Here is a 19,745-nt window from a genome sequence, read left to right on the forward strand (position 1 = left end):
CGTACTTCTGAGCAGACGTGGTTAAGATTGCATTGTTAGCCATGCTTGCACATTGGAACATAAGAAGGTGCCTTATGCTGAGTCAGATTGCTGGTTCACGTAGATTAGTATTGCCTACACTGACTGGCAGCAGCTGTCCAGGTAAGAGTCCTTCCTAGACCTACTTGGAGATGTCAGCTTGGGACTTTCTGCATGCCAAGCAGGTGCTCTACCACTGAGCTGTGGTCCTTCAGTGACTTACATAAACCAAGAGGTCTTCAGTGAGGCCAATTGATTTCAGTGGGACTGCTTTGAGTGAGAATGATTTAAACCCAGCCCTGTATTTTGATGTATTTCTTAAATTTATATACTGTCCGTCAGGAGTGCCAACTTGGCTCTGCAACTGTGGGTGCCCAGGGCTGTGGGTGCCATGCAGTGTGCATGGCCCTGGTACTAAAATTTGTGGGTGCCCGGCCCCTTCACGGGGAACTTTGTGGGTGCTTGGGCACCCAGGGGACCAGGGAGTTGGCACCTATGTGCCCATCATCCCAAAAGCTCAGGGCAGTGCAGAGAATAAGATACAAGATACAAACACAATTTTTAATATAGGAAGCTCCCTTACTCCAGGTCAGACCACTGGTCCATCCAGTTCAGTGTTGACTGGCAGAATCTCTCCATGGTTTCAAGCAAGACTCTCCTCAGCCCTTTCTGGAGACACCAGGAATTGAACCTCATACTTTCTGCATTCAAGATGGATGCTTTCCCCCTAAGCTATAGTCCTGCCCTCTCCACACTTCTCTGTATAAGATTCTCATTTGTGGGATTATTTTCCCTGCCTTTTTTTGCGATGAACAAGCTATTTTGTACCAAGCAGCCCAACAGAGGGAGACTTGAACCCGGGACTTTCAAGCGTCCTAGCCTATCAACATCAGGCAGGTGCCTTCACTGGTTTCTTTTCAGTGCCTACTAAAAACATTTTTGTTTAGACAAGCGTACTCAGATGTGAGTTGTTTTTTTTTAGTCTATTGTTATTTTAACTTAAGTCTTAAATCATTGTTGTTATTTTTTCTTATTGATATTGTCAGGGGCTCAGGAGCAGAGGCGCAGGGGAGAGAGGAAATGGAGAGTGAAGGGGAAGAATCTGAGGGCAGCGGAGGGCAGAATGACAGTGACCCGAGAGATTCCATAAGCCTCTCCAGTGAATCAGAAGATTCCCAGAAGGGGGCGCCGATGGCCAGGGCAAGGGGGGTCCCAGGGGGGACACACCAGAAGCAGGGGGCCAGCGGAGACTCCCAAAGCAGTAGCTGGAAATCAGGGCCAGCTTCCCCACCAGAGCGTAGTGGGGGGGGTAGAGCCCCATAGGTCAGAGTCAGCGTCTCCTCCGGCAAGCAGGGAGGAGGAGTCAAGCCCAGCTGGCATCCCCGAAGAGGGAAGCAGTGACAGGAGCAGTATAACGGTCAGGAGGAAGGTGGCAGGCTGGGCGCGCGCGCCAAGTTCAAATGTACAGGCGCGCGGGACAGCAGAAAGCACGGATTGGGAACCAGGTCCTAAAGCTCGCCGGAGGGAGGGGGAAGACTCAGGGGATTCAGCCTCAGAAGAGTCTAGGAAGGGCAAGACCTCGGCGGACAAGCGGACCCAGAGGAAAAGGGAGCAGAGGAAGAGGTGGAGCAAGGCTAGGGTCTTAAACTGGTGTCTGGGGGGAGGAGACTCAGACGGAGCTTCGGCGGTCTAGGGTTTCAGACGTAGAGCTGCGCGCCGTGGCTGTAAATGAGAAACTGAACTTCAATAAAAGCTATTTAATATAACGACGGACTGGCGTTGGTCCTCTGTGAGCTGGGACCAGGGGCAGCTCTGACAGATATTTTTATTGTTTTATCATTTTTGTAAACCACTTTGAGGGGTGTTTTTTTAAAAAACAACAACAACTATTGAGTGGTGTATAAATGTTATGCAACAAATAAATAAAAATGGCTGCTGCTACTGGCAAAGCAAAATCTTATTCGTATCAAGTTATTTAATAGAATCATAAAATTGTAGAGTTGGAGGGGACCCTGAGGATCATCTAGTCCAACCGCGTGCAATGTGGGAATATGCAGCTGTCCCATATGGGGATTGATCCTGTGACCTTGGAGTTATCCGCACCACACACTAACCGACTGTTGTTGTTTAGTCGTGTCCGACTCTTCGTGACCCCCTGGACCAGAGCACGCCAGGCACTTCTGTCTTCCATTGCCTCCCGCAGTTTGGTAAAACTCATGCTGGTAGCTTTGAGAATACTGTCCAACCATCTCGTCCTCTGTCGTCCCGTTCTCCTTGTTCCCTCCATCTTTCCCAACATCAGGGTCTTTTCCAGGGAGTCTTCTCTTCTCATGAGGTGGCCAAAGTATTGGAGCCTCAGCTTCAGGATCTGTCCTTCTTGTGAGCACTCCACAAAAGCAATTTCCAGCATGCAAACATGCCAACCGTTACTTCAAAAGAACAAGCCCCTTTCCCTATGATACCCCTTGTCCCCATATTTGAAGACACATTTTTTATTATTAAAAAAAATTAACTTTGCAGGAACGTGCACAGACAGGCAGACAGGATGCCGTGTGCCTGAGCCTTTTTTCCAGCCCACTCCAGATAATAAATGTAGCTGAGAATGTTCCGAGCTGCAGCTGTTCTGTGAAAAGCACACCCAGATCCATTGTGAGATGAAACTTTATGTTAGGGTTGCCTAATTTGCACACCCTGCTTCAGAACCCAGTGCGGAACATCCCCTTTCAAGAAACCTGCCATTCCATTCTTCTCAGATTTCCATTCCGCCGGCTGGATCAGGCCAAGGTCCCATCCTGCTCAGTATCTAGTCTTCACAGTTGCCACCCAGGTGCCCCAAAGCAGGACCCAAATCCAAGAACACTTTCCCCTCCTGCAGTCTCCAGCAGCTGATACTAAGAAGCATTAAGAACCGAAAAGGACTGTACTGGATCAGGCCAATGAGGGGCCCATCTAGTCCAGCATCCCGTTCTCACAGTGGCCAGCAAGATGCTGTGGGAAACCTGCAAGCAGGGCACAATTGCAAAGGCACTCTCTCTCCTCTTGCAGTTTCTAGCAACCGGTCTTCAGAAACGTTATGGCCTCCGTCGGCAAATAAACAACATTTGGCATGTGCTCAAAACAACCTCCAAGGGAATAATCGTGATTTATTTGGAAACAGGGAGCCAGGAAGAGGGGATGCCCTCGCTCAATGAGGACACCTGGAGTGTATGTTATAACCAGTAATCTGTTTGGAAAAGGGCATAGTGCAGGGGTCAGCAAACTAAGGCCCGGGGGGCCAGATCCAGCCCAATCGCCTTCTCAATCCCGCCTGCGGATGATCCGGGAATCAGCGTGTTTTTACATGAGTAGAATGTGTCCTTTTATTTAAAATGCCTCTCTGGGTTATTTGTGGGGCATAGGAATTCATTCATTTCCCCCCTCAAAATATAGTCCGGCCCCCACAAGGGCTGAGGGACAGTGGACTGGCCCCCTGCTGAAAAAGTTTGCTGACCCATGGCATAGTGTTACTACGGGGATTGGGGGAGAGCAAAGCCTCCCAAACTCACGCTGTCTGCAGCCAAGATGCTTAGAAAGCTGGGGCAATTCTAATCTGTTTTACTAGTTCAACTTTTGTATGTTTTAAGCAGAGACATCACCTTGCCAACAAAGGTCCGTGTAGTTAAAGCTATGGTTTTCCCAGTAGTGATGTATGGAAGTGAGAGCTGGACCATAAAGAAGACTGATTGCCAAAGAATTGATGCTTTTGAATTATGGTGCTGGAGGAGACTCTTGAGAGTCCCATGGACTGCAAGAAGATCAAACCTCTCCATTCTGAAGGAAATCAGCCCTGAGTGTTCACTGGAAGGACAGATCGTGAAGCTGAGGCTCCAATGCTTTGGCCACCTCATGAGAAGAGAAGACTCCCTGGAAAAGACCTTGATGTTGGGAAAGATGGAGGGCACAAGGAGAAGGGGACGACAGAGGACGAGATGGTTGGATAGTGTTCTCAAAGCTACCAGCATGAGTTTGACCAAACTGCGGGAGGCAGTGGAAGACAGGAGTGCCTGGCATGCTCTGGTCCATGGGGTCACAAAGAGTCAGACATGACTAAACGACTAAACAACAACAACAACAAGGTTGTATCCCACCCCCAATTGATTTTACTGTTTTATCTTTTGTAAGCCACTCCGAGGCATTTTTTGTAAGTGTGTGTGTTTTTTTTAAAATGAAGCAATGTATAAATTTCATGAAATAAATAAAACAGGAAGCCTTGGCCAGGCTCCCAAAAGCTTCATTATGCAAACCAGGAGCAGCAAACCACCAGCCATTTCACCCGCCTGCTACCATCTTTTAAAGAGCTGAGCTCCTGCTTAATGTCTCCCTGCAGGCAGGAGGAGCTGAAAGGAGACTGATCAAATAATAGCACAGATTTGCAAAGCAGGCAAAATTTCAGGGGTTCCCACTAGCAATGCTACAAGGTTCAAAATGGTCACTATGTGGAATGAAGCCGAGAACAGCTGTTCTCATAGTGAGTCAACAGTGTGATGCAGCAGCAAAAAAAGCTAATGCCATTCTAGGCTAACTCAACAGAAGTCGAGTGTCCAGATCAAGGGAATTAATAGTACCACTCTATTTTGCCTTGGTCAGAGCCCACCTGTGTCCAGTTCTGGGCACCATAGTTTAAGGATGAGATTGACAAGCTGGAAGGTGTGCAGAGGATTGATCAAGGCACTGGAAGCCAAGCCTCATTAGGAACAGTTGAAGGGACTCAACTGGTCCTGAATGTGGGGGACTCCCTGGATCTGAATGGGGTAACTGCCCCTGAAGGACTAGGTGTGCAGCCTGGGAGTCATATTGGACTCACAGCTGTCCATGGAGACGCAGGTCAATTCTGTGTCCAGGGCAGCTGTCTACCAGCTCCATCTGGTATGCAGGCTGAGAGCCTACCTGCCCGCAGACTGTCTCACCAGAGTGGTGCATGCTCAGGTTATCCCCTGCTTGGACTACTGCAATGTGCTCTACGTTGGGTTAGCTTTGATGGTGACCTGGAAACTACAGCTAATCCAGAATGTGGCAGCTAGACTGGTGACTGGGAGTTGTCACCAAGACCATAAAACACCAGTCCTGAAAGACCTACATTGGCTCCCAGTAAGTTTCCGAGCACAGTTCACAGTGTTGGTGCTGACCCTAAACGGCCTTGGCTCAGTATATCTGAAGGAGCGTCTCCACCCCCATTGTTCAGCCCAGACACTGAGGTCCAGCTCCGAGGGCCTTCTGGCGGTTCCCTCCCTGCGAGAAGTGAGGTTACAGGGAACCAGGCAGAGGGCCTTCTCAGTAGTGGCGCCCACCCTGTGGAAATGCCCTCCCATCAGATGTCAAGGAAATAAACAGCTATCTGACTTTTAGAAGATATCTGAAGGCAGCTCTGTTCAGGGAAGCTTTTAATGTTTGATGTTTTATTGTGTTTTTAATATTCTGTTGGGAGCCACCCAGAGTGACTGGGGAAACCCAGCCAGATGGGCGGGGTATAAATAATAAATTGTTCTTGTTGTTTGTTTGTTTGTTTGTTGTTGAGTATGTTTAGCCTGAGAGGAGAAGACTGAGAGGTGATAGGATAGCCACCTTCAAATATCTGATGGGCTGTCCCATGGAAGGTGGAGCAAGCTTGTTTCCTACTGCTCCAGAGGGTAGGACCCAAAACGATGGATTCAAATGGTAAGAAAGGAGATTCCAACTAAACATTAGGAGTAACTTTCTGATGGTGAGAGCTGTTGAACAGTGGAATGGACTCCTTTGGGACGTGGTGGACACTCCTTCCTTGCAGGTTTTTAAGCAGAGGTTGGATGGCTGCCTGTCAGGGATTATTTAGCTGTGGTTCCTGCATTGCAGGGGTCAGACTAGACAACCCATTGGCTCCCTTCCAACCAGTGGCGTAGCATGGGTTGTCAGCACCCGGGGCAAGGCAAGTAATTTGCGCCCCCTAACCCGTGGATTTGCGCCCCCTAACCTGTGGATTTGCCCTAACCCCAGATGTTGCGCCCGGTGCGGCCGGCCCCCCCTGCACCCCCCACGCTACGCCACTGCTTCCAACTCTACAATTCTATGGTTCTATAAAAGCATCCCCATCAAAACACAGATGGCTGGGCAGTTATATTGGGAGAGATTCACCATCAGTTGTTTACTCCAAGAAGATCTCATGGAGGAAGACTGCGTACACATTGCACATCAAGAGCACATTTAAAGCGCATGAGTTTAATCCTGAGAACTGTAAAATGGAAATGGTAGCTCTGAGAGGGGTAAACTATAGTTCCTTTCTTTGGGGAAACTGTGTGCTTCAAACGTATGGTGTGTCACCAAAAAGTGAATCGATGGTTGTTAGGAGTGGAAATAACAGAATTCCTAGACTGAGAAGGCAATCTACCAGCTCTTGTGGGGGGGGGTAGCAAAAACAATGAGGAATGGTTGCTGTTTTCACCAGAGCCAGTTCTAAGGTGGGGCACACCTCACCAGCAAATCGCCTTCCATTGAGCCCCTTCCTACATCATTGGACGCTCTCCTTTGTGGTGGCCCTCAGTGGACTCGCCTGGCTGCAGCAACATCAGTGAAGCTCTGATCAGCTCTGGTCCACAAAGAGCTGGCATTTCACCTTCCCAAAATACCCCAGAGCAACACTATATTGGGTGCCCTGTGGATTGTAAAAATGGCAGCTCCCAGATTTACAATAAGGCACCCTCAGACATCTCCAAGATTAGATGGCATAGTCTGAACCAGATTTCAGTTCTCAGCTTGTAAACTGATACCGCCGGCATTTTCTTGTGTTGAACGTCATGGGAAACTGTGGCTTGACATAACCAGAACTGAAGAGCCGGATATGAACCACAGTGGGAGCGGGGTGAGAGCATGTTATGTCACCCTGGTGCTCACTAGCTGATGAAGCCAGGATTCGTTACAGCACAGAAATCTCTAGATTAAATAAATAAATCTCAGGTCGATCTGGGGAAGCCCTGAGTAATCACACATCTAGAATTTGCAAGCCCACAGGGCGGTGAGGGGTGGGATGTTAGCTGGAAGATGAAGTACAAACACAGCTTGCAAAGAAAGGGTTAAGCACACTTCTTATCTGCTCAGAATTTCAGCCCCCAGCAGCTGCTTTTCATTTAAAAACGAACATCATTACACCTGTTTGTGGGTAACAAACAACTCGCTCCTCAATGCCACACAGTGTGACTGTAATCAGAAGCCACAAAAATGGCTCTATGTGCCAGCTATGTGCCAAAGGCACATTTTCTCCCCCTCTTCTCTCCCTCCCACCCACCTCCATTGCATTGGTAACATTGCGAACACAGCTTTGCTAATGTCAACAGCAGTTTCCCAGAGAGGTTCCAAAATGACCACAGCAAAATGCTGTCCAGCTAGGCTTTATTTTTGCAGTTTCATATTCTCGGGCATTTTGGGTTGAGTTCTCCAGTGCGAATATCCAAGGGCAAGATTTTTAAACAAGGCTGAGACGCCTTCCTCCACCCCACCCTAACCCTGTCTCACACAGTAAAGAATTTGAAATGGTTGTCTCTTGTCCTGAACCCAAGAAAGCTCTCACCTTCTCCATCATTATCATAACAATGCGAACCAGGAGAGTGACTGCCTTCAGAAACGTATCAGCAGTGATAAGCAACTGTAATCTGCTCTGCATTGCCGCCAGCTCCTGTGTTCTCCAGGTTATAGCCCCTTTGCCCGTATTATGTAAAAAGCACGATGATGCACTTTGATGGAAAGATAGTCTCGCCCCTGTGTTGCATAATCCACGTAGCTTGGGAAGAGCAAACCATCACTCTCCCAGGCCTGTCATATTGTACGAATCAATGGTACTGTTAGATCGCAATGAAATCACAGCAGCCGACTGCTAGGCAACATCCCTGCCAGAAAGGTCTTGAGGAGTCAGCCCCAATTTGCTGAGATTTCACCCCAACACTTTGCATCGTTCTGAGGCAACCTGAGCATCACACAGGGTGCCTCGCCTAGGCAGTGATTGAGATGGCAATTTTTTTTGTTATTTCTTTCTGGGCACTGAAGAAGTGGTGGAGAGATGCAGTGCAGGCAGGTCCCTGCTCTGTTGCAGAGAACTCCAAGGTAAATCTTCATGCCCTTCAACATTTTGCAGAAAATAATAATAATAATAATAATAATAATAATAATAATAATAATAATGATAGGAGCTCATGTGACACCCCCAGCCTCATCCCAAGGGATTCCTCCTCACCCCTCCATGGGGATGGAGATATCAGCCCATTTTAGGTTTCTCTGCTTCTCGGTGGTTCAGTCATACATTCAGCCTGTCACATTTCCGCAGCAATTCGCGATTTATTTCTTTATTGCAAAATAATAATTTTAAAAATCCTCACGGAAAATCCATCAGCATTTTTGAATGAGCGTCTTCTAATAAATACTTTTGTGTGTGTGCCGTTTTTGATTAATATGCACATTTTTTTGCAAGCTACGTCCCCTGATCTAATGTATTTTTGTAGGTTACTTCCACAAATGTATACATTTCCAAGCCTCCCTCCTAAGATATGTGTTTTTTGTACACATCGGTTGGAGTACTGCACTGCAAAATTCGTAGAAGGGCAAATTTCGAAGGGTATTCTGCGCACCAGATCACGTACGGGTTTGAGAAGAAGTGCGATTAAGAAGCTTCTTGTTAAATCACAAACAAAATTGGGTTTCTCTTTGTTGCCTATTAAAACTCACCACCTGCCGTATTATTACAGATTGCTATGCTCCAAATACTGCTGTTTCTCCACATTCTCTGTTCCTTGATTCTACAATTGTCTTTCTCCCATTAATCCAAAAGACGAGCAGGTGTTCCTTTTTGCTGCTGTTGTTGAAGGTGCACAAGAAAAGCACACCGGTCCTACACACTGCAGTGATGTTGACAGCTTTGAATCTATGCCACCAGCTCCATTCTGTGAGGTGCCAACCTGTCCTCTGCCTGGGACCTTAGTGCTCATGCATAGTTTTGGTGCATCTGCATGCATGTGCGCTAAGGATGATGATGAATTGCATTCCATGCTGCTGAATTTCAAGAGACCTTGGAGGAGGAAAGACTGTAGCTTGGAGGGAGAGCACTGGATTTGCATGCAGAAGGTCCCAGGAACCCAAGCCTTGGTACCTCCAGGAAGACTCCACCGTGAAACCCTAGAGAACCACTGCTGGTCAGCACAGACAATGATGTGCTAGATGGACCATTATCTGCTTCCAGTGGACCAGTGCTCCTGCGTGCTAAGGAAAGTGCCCTGGCTTTGTGGTGGAGCACCTGCCTTGCATGCAGAAGGGCCCAGGTTCAATCCTCAGCTGGGAATGACACTCTGACTGAAGCACTAGACAGCTGCTGCCAGCCAGTGTTCCCCAACCAGGAGCACTTGCAAGATCTCTGCATGGTTTGCAGTTGATCATCAAGGGTTCCTGATTTGCCTGGTTTAAACTGTACATTTAAAGCACTATGATGCCACTTTAAACTGTCATAAAAGGTAAAGGTAAAGGGACCCCTGACAGTTAAGTCCAGTCACGAACGACTCTGGGATTGCGGCGCTCATCGCGCTTTACTGGCCGAGGGAGCCGACATTTGTCCACAGACATTTGTCCAGGTCATATAGCCAGCATAACTAAAGTGCTTCTGTTGAAACCAGAGCAGTGCATGGAAACGCTGTTTGCCTTCCCGCCGGAGTGGTACCTATTTATCTACTTGCACTTTGACGTGCTTTCGAACTGCTAGGTTGGTAGGAGCTGGGACTGAGCAACGGGAGCTCACCCCGTCGCAGGGATTCGAACCACCGACCTCAGGGTGCTGAGAGTTGTTAGAAGACCCACCCCTCCCCATTATTCTGTCCTAGAGCCACAATTCCCAGAATACCCTGTGAAGAGGAATTGGCTCTGGGAACTGTAGCTCTGGGAGGAGAACAGTATCAATAGGCACCCATGAATCAGATGATCAGATATGAGTCAAAAGATGCTATGAGCTATGGAAAAACACAGTTTGGAGAAAAGCCTCGAGGAAGGCACTATGGAAAACCCATAGCCCAGTGTCAAAGCAGGTCCCAGGTTCAATCCCTGCCATAGTAGGGCTGGGAGAGATTCCATGTCTGACACCCTGCAGAGCTGCTTCCAGTCAGTGCAGACCATATTGGACTAGATGGACCAATGGTCTGATTCCTATTTAATTCAGTTCTCTTTTTTAAAAACCATAAGGACTAGAATCTTAATTTATTTTTAGGAGAAAGGCAGTAGCTCAGTGGTAGAGAACCTGCCTTGCATGCAGCTGGTCTCAGGTTCAATTCCCAATGGCATCCCCAGATGAAGCAGTGAATATTACCTGCCTGAAACCCTGGAGTGCTGCTGCCGGTCAGTGTCGACAATAATGAGCTAGATGGAGCAATGGCCCCACTCAACATAAGGGAACTTCTTCTTTTCCTTTGTGCAGGCATCCTCCAATGCTCCACCCTGCCTCCACTCCTTTAATAGTTGAATACAAAGGGCATTTGAGCAATCATTGGCATGGCGAGCTACACCTGCTGAAATCCCCCTTTCCTTTACGCAACTCTGAAAGGTGCAGGAGACCCATCTTCTTTTCTACATGCTCCCTCCATCGCAAACTAGGTGATCAGTGAAGGTGTTGTGCTCCTGCGACACACAGAGAGAGGTCGTCTTGGAGATGCCACTGCCCACCCATTTATGACTGCTGCATCAGAGGAAAGCCAGCGCAGATACTACCACGCCATGTCCAAGGTTTGCCGTCTGTTCCACTGCATGTGTTAGGCAGTAATATCAGGCTCTGCAGTTGGGAGCCATCTCAGTGTAGAGCAGAATCAACAGCAAAGTGTGCCAATTTTGACCCTTTCTTGAGGATGTCCCCAAATGCACCCCTTCACTCTCTCCCGTATGGGGACGCGGGTGGCACTGTGGGTTAAACCACTGAGCCTAGGGCTTGCCAATCAGAAGGTTGGCGGTTCGAATCCCCGCAACAGGGTGAGCTCCCATTGTTCGGTCCCAGCTCCTGCCAAACTAGCAGTTCGAAAGCACGTCAAAGTGCAAGTAGATACATAGGTACCACTCCAGTGGGAAGGTAAATGGCTTTTGCGTGCACTGCTCTGGTTCACCAGAAGTGGCTTAGTCATGCTGGCCACATGACCCAAAAGCTGTACGCCAGCTCCCTCGGCCAATAAAGCGAGATGAGCGCCGCAACCCCAGTGTCGTCCGTGACTGGACCTAATGGTCAGGGGTCCCTTTACCTTTACTCTCTCCCATAGGGTGAGAGGTTCTCTTCCACTGTCTAGAGTAAACTATTGCATCTGAGGTCCCTGCTTGCAGGGAGAGCCTTGTGGTAGGGACAGGCTGTGGGTTCAGGGGAAGAGGATCTTTTCTGCATGCAGAAAGTCCCAGGTTAATCCTAGGAATCTCCAAGCAGGGCTGGGAAAGGAAGCCTTCCCCCATCTCAAACCCTGGAGAGCCACAACTAGTCAGGGTATACAATAGTGAGCTAGGCAGACCAATGGTCTGGCTCAGAATAGGACACCCTCCTATGGCAGGGGGCCTGCCTTTCATGCTGAAGGTCCCAGGTTCAAACCCTGGCATCTCTGGGTAGGGCTTGGAACGTCCCATCTGAAACCCCGGAGAGCTGCTGCAAGTCAGTGTAGACAATACCGAGCTAGATGAAGCAATGGTTTGACTCACTGTGATTTAGCTTCCTTTAGTACAGCACATTCCTTCCATGCAAAAAGGTTCAATCCCTGAAATTTCAGGGTATGGGTTTCTGCCTGAAACCTCAAAGAGCTGCTGCCAGTAAGTGTAGACAATATTGGACTACAAAGCCCAGTGGTCTGACTCAGTATAAGGCAGCTTCCTCTCTCTCTCTCTCTCTCTCTCTCTCTCTCTCTCTCTCTCTCTCTCTCTCTCTTACTAGCAATTATAGGCACATGCAGAGGAAAGCCATGATGGCAAAGCGGACCTTCAGAGCAGGTTTCTGCACAGTGATATTATCCAGCACAGCAGTGATGTCCCAGCAGGCAGCTCTTGTCTGCCAAGGGGGCTTGCCTATGAAATGGTCCCCTCCTCTCTCTGGCTGCTAGTTTGGCACAACTGGTGGGAAATAACTGGGGAATGGCAAGTATCTTTCCATGCATTGCCCAGCAGTGAGTAAAGGCAAACCATTGTTTCCGGATGACCCAGCCTACCTTGGTTTTATGCGGGCAATAAACACATCGGCTTGGATAGGAGCACCTTTTTAGATGTGTGTGTGTGTGTTGTGTTTTAATTCTGTGTTTAATGTTGTGAAACACCCTGTGAACTTTGGATGAAGGGTGATATATAAATTTAATAGTAATAGTAATAGTAATAGTAATAATAATAATAATACTAGGAAGGAAAAAGCAACCCCTGCCGTTTCTAAACGGAGCTTCTAAGGACGCTGGAAGCACCAGAAAATCCAGCCCAGCATTCACTAGGGGAGGCAAGAGGAACAGAAGAACATAAGATGGACTTGCTAGATCACACCAATGACCCATCTTGTCCAGCGTCCTGATCTCACAGTGGCCAACCAGATGCTCCAATGGGAAGCTTACAAGCAGGACCGAAGCACAAGAGCATTCTCCCTGCCTGCAGTTTCCAGCAACTGGTATTCAGGAGCATGGTGGCCTCCCATGGTGGAGGCAGAACATAGGCATCATGGCTAGTAGCTATCCATAGCATTCTCCTGTATGAAGAGCTGCTGGTTGAGCATGATTTGAAGAAGGCTGCTGGTTCAGCCTCCCTAGCTAAAAGGGTCAATGGCCTGAGACCCCAGGGAGCAACTGCCCCTGAGAGTAAGCAGCAGGGGTTAAGTGAACAGGCAAGCTAAAAGAGGTTCAAAAACCGCCCTCAGTATAGTCTCCGAAAACAGCTTTAGAGGAAGGACTGAAACCCCAGAGAACCACTGCCAGTCAGTGCAGACAATACTGAGCTAAACAGACCAATGATCTGACTCATCCTTAAGGATAGCTCCTGAGGATGAGATGCGTCCTAGGGGAAGGGCAGTAGCTCAGCGGTAGAGCAGCTGCTTTGCATTCAGAAGGTCCCAGTAGGGCTGGAAAGGACTCTTCTCTGAAACCCCGAGAGCTGCTTCCAGCCAGTGTAGGAAATACTGAGCTAGGTGGACCCAATGGTTTGACCTGACATCCTTTGCATGCAAAGCCGGTGCTCTGCCACAGAGCTACTGCTCTCCATCGGTCCACCTAGCTCAGTATTTCCAACACGGACCGGCAGCTGCTCTCCTGGGTTTCAGATGGGCAACATTCTCAGTCCTGCACGGAGAGGCCGGGGATGGAACCCGGGACCTTCTGCACTCAAAGCATTTGAACTACAGCCCCTCCCACAGAGATAAGTCTAGCAGGGCCAGCTCCTTAAGGACCTTGATACTTTTCGGATAGGGACTTGTTGATCCGTGCTCAGTCACACACAGCAACAGCCGCCCCCTGCCCCCCCGGCACACACTCAAGGGCTCTGACCACTCGCCCCCTTCTCCACGCTTTCCCTACCCCACTGCCAATCTCCATTAAGCCTCTCCTAAAAAAGAAAAATAATAATAACAAACCCGCTCGCCCTGCCACTCTCTGATGACTTTGGCAAATCGATAGATTGACTGAGGCAAGGAAGGGAAGGCGGCGGAGATGGGGGGGGGCTGGTTGCGATTGAGTGTGTGTGTGGGGGGGGTGCTTGAGAGGCTTCTCCTCCGCTTCGCCTTCAACCCAAACAGATTGGATTCTTCAAGAGAGGCGAGCGGAATTTCAATCGGGGGAAGCGCAGTGAACGGTCGGGAGCTCTTGGAGTGGGGGGGGGGGCGAGCTGTGGAAAGGAAGTGATGGGGGGGTTTGAGAGACTCCCTCTTCACAGCCTCAGCTCACGGGTGCAGCAGGCACAGACACCCCCCCCCCATTACATACATACATACATTCTTCTGCATTGGGGCCACCGCCGTCAGGCTTGGTGATGCCCAAGGCAGACCGGATGGTGGTGGGGCACCCCACCTGCATTAGGGCATCCACAGCCCCAGGTGCATCTAGGAGGGGAAGGAGGGTTGCTGGCGTGCGTGCTTCCCAAGTTACAACTCCAGGATGAAGCCAGGAGTGGGTCCCTTGCTGGCGAGAGAGACGCATGGAGGAGTCCGTCTCCTTCGTGGGCGCCCGGAGCAAACCCTCCATGCACACCTCCGCTACCTGTTCCACCACCACGCACGGACTGCAGAAAACCTCCCTTCCCACAGAAAGAGAGATGGTGGTTGCAAAAGCGAAGGAGAGGAAGAGAAAGGGGGCGCGGACGGAAGTTTTCTCCCCACCTGCGACACCCCCCATCGGATACCTGCCGGCCTCACAGCCACCTGGAGCTGGTCCTTCCACCGCCCCACTTCCTCCACCTTTCCCTCAACAAACCAGATCCTTTCTTACGGGGTTGGGGAGCTTCCTCGTCCTGAGGCTGCTGGTGTTTCCGCCTCACTTCCCGGACCTGATCCGGACTTGGCCAGGCTTGCACCCCCTTCCTGACCCCTCTCTTTCCTCGCCCTCCTGCCCTTTTTCCTCCCAAGTGACATCTACAGTATACGCGCAAGCACACACAATCTCTGACACGCGAGCACACAATAGCTTCGCCAGCCAGCCAGCCATCTCCATCTGGCTGATGCGTTATTTCGGGGTTTACCCCCAGTTCCTCGACTGCTGGAATCCCTAGGACCAAAAAAACAAACAAACCCCAAACGGGTCCCATCCTGCCCTCTCCTCTCTACCTGCAACACAGACCCAAGTCAACACTGAAGAATACCCCGGGTCTGAGATGCCACCATCTCTACCTTGGTTGTTTTTCACCGCTGCGGACCATCTCTCTCATCCCAAGAGAGAGAGAAGAAAGCAACCACCACCACCCGGTTTGGTTTTGGTTTTTAACGCTTGTTCCCAAAACAGACTCACCTTCCAGTTCATCTTCAGGTATGTCAACAGGATGCTGCTCCGTTGCAAGGATATTGGGGATGGTATAAATGCCCCGGTACATTAACGCCGCGGTGACTGGGTGGAAAGGCATGGTGGCAGCCGCTCTCAGAAAGCCAAACTTTAATCCCAAATGTCATAGGAAGCGACCTGGCCGGACACACAGCAGCGCAGGAAAGGGAGGCAGGGCTCGCACCTGCCACGGAACTACCTGTGGTCTTCCCGGAGCCAAAGAGAGAAGCCCCCTCCTTGTCCCCAACCACAGCAGAAACAGCAACTCTTTTAATATTTTTTTTTTTTTAAAAGTGGTTGTTATGTTAGTCACAACGGATCCTTGGCGCGGCAGATCCCGACGACTCCGGCTGAAATCGGAGCCTCGCCACCCCGGCCTCGAAGAGATTTAGGGCCACGGTGGAAAGGGCTCTCTCTCTCCAAAAACCGCCTCCGATGCTGCTTCTGCACAGGTGAACAGCACAGCGAGACTTTCTCCTGTTGTCCGCATCCAAATAACCAGGTGGCAAAATTCCGGGGGCGAAAGGATTCCTCTCCCTCCCACCCCCCTCGCCACCCGCCGCAGCCAATTCCTAAACCCCCAGCTTCGAAACCGGGGAGGAAGAGGAAGAATCAGTTCCTCTCCATTCACCAGCAACTCTCTTGTCCCTTTGCTGCTGGCTCTGAGCGTGTCACAACGCAAGGCTGCAATCCTTCCTCGCTGGAGCCTGAAAAAAAATACTCAGCTGCAGAAGACCTCGTGGAGCTAGATGCTGCACAGCATGGCTCTAGGCCAGCTCCCTGAGGTTGCACATGGGGAGGGGGTGGGAGAAGAGGAGGGGGGGGAGAGGGTGCCAGCCCAGTGGCAAGTTTTCCCTCGGTAGGAGTTCAGTGGCAGACTCTTTCTATTTTTTTTTTTTTTTTTAATTTAATCTCCCTTTCTCTTGCAGTCTTTGCCTCTCCAATCGGTGTAGCTGTGTGGCTTCTTCCCGCTTTTGCTTGCTCCCTCGGTCTCCCCCTCTCACGCGCACACACACACCCAGCACACGTACAGTGCACACATGACTCCCCCCACTACCAACCAAATGAACATCTGAGTGGCGGAACATCTAAATCAATAGGAGGAAAAGATCGGCAACATGCAGGAGAGAGAGAGCGGGCGGTGGGGGCAGGGGAGAAACATTCACCTCCTTGCTCAGATTCCACCCACCCCTCATCTCACACACGCCACACTTGAGCACTGCACATTGGGCTGCCCTTGGGGAGCACACCGCACCCACATCCAGAAGGCAGAAAGGTTTCCCCTGCCCAGTAACAACACCTTGGAACAGAGGGTGCTGGCTTATATACCGAGCTCAGTACTGTCGACACTGACTGGCAGTGACACAGTTCTCTCTCCCAGCCCTACTGGGATATCGGACCTTGGACCCTCCACACACAAGGCAGAAGCTCTGATTGCTCAGCTACTGCTTCCCACAACCGGTGTGGGCTTTGTGTGTCCTCCCAGCCCTGGAACACACAGGCTGTTGGCTTAAGAACACCTGGAGCCTGGCCAAGCAGTAGGTATAAATGAAAAGAACCCTTCGTTCCTTCTGGGTGCTGTTTTGGGCCTCTCAAACCATCCTTTATGTGGGTGGGAAAGGAAGACAATAGACACACAGGGCAGTGGAGAACCAGTTTATTGAGCACTCCTGATTTGTTTGCGGGGAGGTTAGACGACGTCGGCTGTTTATTGAGCATATGTTCTGATTTGCTTGCAGGGAGGTCAGGCAATGTTACATCGAGCAAATGTGGTTTCCAGTGCATTTCCCAGTCACTTTCCTTACTGCAAAAAGGTGTGGTCTTTTAAGGAGGCAGGTCTGTTGCACAAGAGCTCCAAATCATCTTTGATTGGGCAAACTGGTACATGATTGTAGATCCCACCTGAAAATTCTAAAATGGCAACAGCCAGGAAGTGCCTGTACACACACACACACACACACACACACACACACACACACACACTTACTTTCCTCATAGTGAGCCAGGCCTGGGGTCCATCTAGCTCTGTATTGTGTACATTAAGTGGCTCAGCTCTCCAGGGTTTCAAACAGGAGGCCCCAATGGAGTTGCTGGGGGCTGGATCTAGGGCCTTCTCCTTGCAAGGCAGCCACACACCTTGTATGCAGACAGCCACACTCAGTTTGGTCTTGCTGTTCTCTTTCGTATCTTTTGTAGTACATGTTCAAAGGCCTCCCACTTTGCTGGCCAAGCATTTCATCTATTTTAAAATCCCCTGCATCTCCTAAAGAAAAGGAGCCATCCTTTGATTGCAGAGGGGGAGCCCAAAATGGTAGGGAGGTATGGGAAGGGATTAAGAAGAGAGAAAGTACAGGCAGTACTTAAAAAAAACAACACACACCATCTCCATTGTGCTCATTTGTCCAGAATTCAGACTGCAGCTCAAGGGCCTTTGTTGGTTGCGCCCCCTGGTCTGTAGAGCACTTAACACCCAGGACCCAGCGCATGCAAAGTGGGCACAGGCACCAGCCTTGTTGGCCCTAACCTAAAGTGTCTCCAGCTGGGGTGAGAAAGGCCTCCCATCTCTTCTAGACCACAACGAGGGACACTCCAAGGCAGCATCTCTGGATCCTGCTGTTGTTTTTGTTTGCTCATTGCATTTATATCCCACTTTCCCTTCCAGGAGCTGAAGGCATTGCACATGGTTCTTCTCCCTCTCCTGTCTCCATTTCATCTGCCCAAGAAGGTAGGCTAGGTTGAGAGATGATGGCTGTGTGGCTGCAGGTCACCCATGTGGCTGAACGGGGATTTGGGTCCTAGCCTGACACTCTAACTCAGCTGTTCTCAACCTGTGGGTCCCCAGATGTTGTTGGACTACAACTCCCATCATCCCTGAGCTCTGGCCTTGCTAGCTAGGGGTGATGGGAGTTGTAGTTCAACAACATCTGGGGACCCACAGGTTGAGAAAGGCTGCAACTGGTATGCCATACTGTATGATTTTGAACATACAGTGGTACCCCAGGTTACAGACACTTCAGGTTACAGACGCTTCGGGTTACAGACTCCGCTAACCCAGAAATAGTACCTTGGGTTAAGAACTTTGCTTCAGGATGAGAACAGAAATTGTGCGGCAGCAGCACGGCGGCAGCGGGAGGCCCCATTAGCTAAAGTGGAACCTCAGGTTAAGAACAGTTTCAGGTTAAGAACGGACCTCCAGAACGAATTAAGTTCTTAACCCGAGGTACCACTGTAGTTGTTGAAATAGCAATTCATGTGAAAGCTTTGCCACTTGGGGCATAGAACAAAGGAACACAGAAACATAGGGAGCTGCCTTATACTGAGTCAGAGTTATTGGTTCACCTAGTTGTCTACACTGATTAGTAGTGGTTCTACAGTATTTCAGACAGGGGTCTCTCCCAGCCCTGCCAGGAAATGCATGGGATTTTACCTGGGACCTTCTGCAAGCAAAGCAGATGCTCCATCACTGAGTTATGACTGTTGTTGTTGGTATTCATCTGTCTCAAGAGACAGTGGAGAGTACCTCCGGGGGTGAAGTCAAACTGCTGTGTTAGCAGCAGCTAAGTGGCCTCACTGGGGCACAAGCCTGGACAGTGTGTGTGGAGGTCCTGAGCTGCCCAGAAAATGGTGCTATCTGCCTTGCATAAGAAGAGCCTGTTGGATTAGGCCAATGGCCCATCTAGTCCAGCAACCAGGTCTCACAGTGACCAACCAAATGCCCTGTGGGAAACCCTTAAGCAGGACCTGAGCACAAGAGCAATTCTCCCCTCCTGTGGTTTCCAGCAGCTGGTACTCTGAAGCATCATTGCCTCTGATGGTGGAGGCAGAGCATAGTCATTGTGGCTAGTACCCATCAGTAGCTTCCATGAATTTGTCCAATCCTCTGTTAAAGCTGTTTCCATGTACTCAAGCTGACCAGACCGGCAGATGAATGATCTTGCTTCACCACTGGTAATGGAACAGCAATTGTCACAGCACCTGAGGAAAGAAGACTAACACAAGGCAGGCCACCTGGCACTCCCATTCTGTCCTTCAGGATGCTGCCGCCGCTCCCCTCCCAGCTTCTTTGGCCGCCTGAGGCTGCTGTCTCACTTTGTTTAATGGTAGGGCTGGTCCTGGAGGTGAGGAAAAGTATAGAACTTTCAGAGACACGTGGTGCGATTTAGGGGTAGAGAGGTACGAGATCACCATCCATGCACAGCACATTTAAAGTGCATGGCTTCCTACAATCATCCTGAGAACCACAGCGCATCCCTTGCAGAGCTCCAATTCCTAACACCCTTAACAAACTACAGTTCCCAGGATTCTTTGAGGGGAAGCTGCAGGCTTTAAAGATGAGGTGTGAATGTGGTCTTAGGACAATTTCTTTGCCTTTTTATAGATGAAAATGGGGAGCACCCATTGTATGATGACTGCTCAAGGTCACCTTCTCCCTTCTCTCTCTCACTCTCTCTTTTACACACACACACACACACACACACACACTGTTGGAGAAGACTTTACTCCAGCTTCTGCAAAATCCAGGAGTGTGTTTGTGCTTTTGATTAATGGCACACTTGAAAACTGTAATTGCCTTACAACAGACGACCAGCAGTTCAAAATATACATTAGCAGGTACTATGAATGAATTGGCAGGCAGAGTTTAAACGCAGGGACTTTAAACAAATGTTGGAAGATTCAGGATAAAATAAAGTCCTTCTTCATGCAGCTATGGAACTTGCTCCCACGGGAAGCAGT

At 49.7% G+C, this 19,745-nt stretch overlaps 1 protein-coding gene and 1 long non-coding RNA gene across 2 annotated transcripts in view; one reads left to right on the forward strand and one right to left on the reverse strand.

The window, feature by feature from the left end:
• The window catches only part of CABP7 (calcium binding protein 7), a 55,978-nt gene extending 40,149 nt beyond the window's left edge, over positions 1–15,829 (reverse strand). Inside the window, exon 1 of the mRNA XM_028710732.2 lies at positions 14,982–15,829. Within this exon, the coding sequence (XP_028566565.1) occupies positions 14,982–15,093 (112 nt within the window). The 5' untranslated portion in view covers positions 15,094–15,829. The remainder of the gene's footprint in view (positions 1–14,981) is intronic.
• On the forward strand, positions 10,597–12,274 carry LOC114586882 (uncharacterized). The gene is made up of 2 exons (XR_003704197.2): positions 10,597–10,776; positions 11,951–12,274. It is a non-coding gene; the product is annotated as an uncharacterized LOC114586882 (long non-coding RNA).
• Positions 15,830–19,745: the final 3,916 nt, after the last annotated feature.

This window comes from Podarcis muralis, chromosome 16, assembly GCF_964188315.1.
Source record: "Podarcis muralis chromosome 16, rPodMur119.hap1.1, whole genome shotgun sequence".
Classification (NCBI taxonomy): Eukaryota; Metazoa; Chordata; class Lepidosauria; order Squamata; family Lacertidae; genus Podarcis; species Podarcis muralis.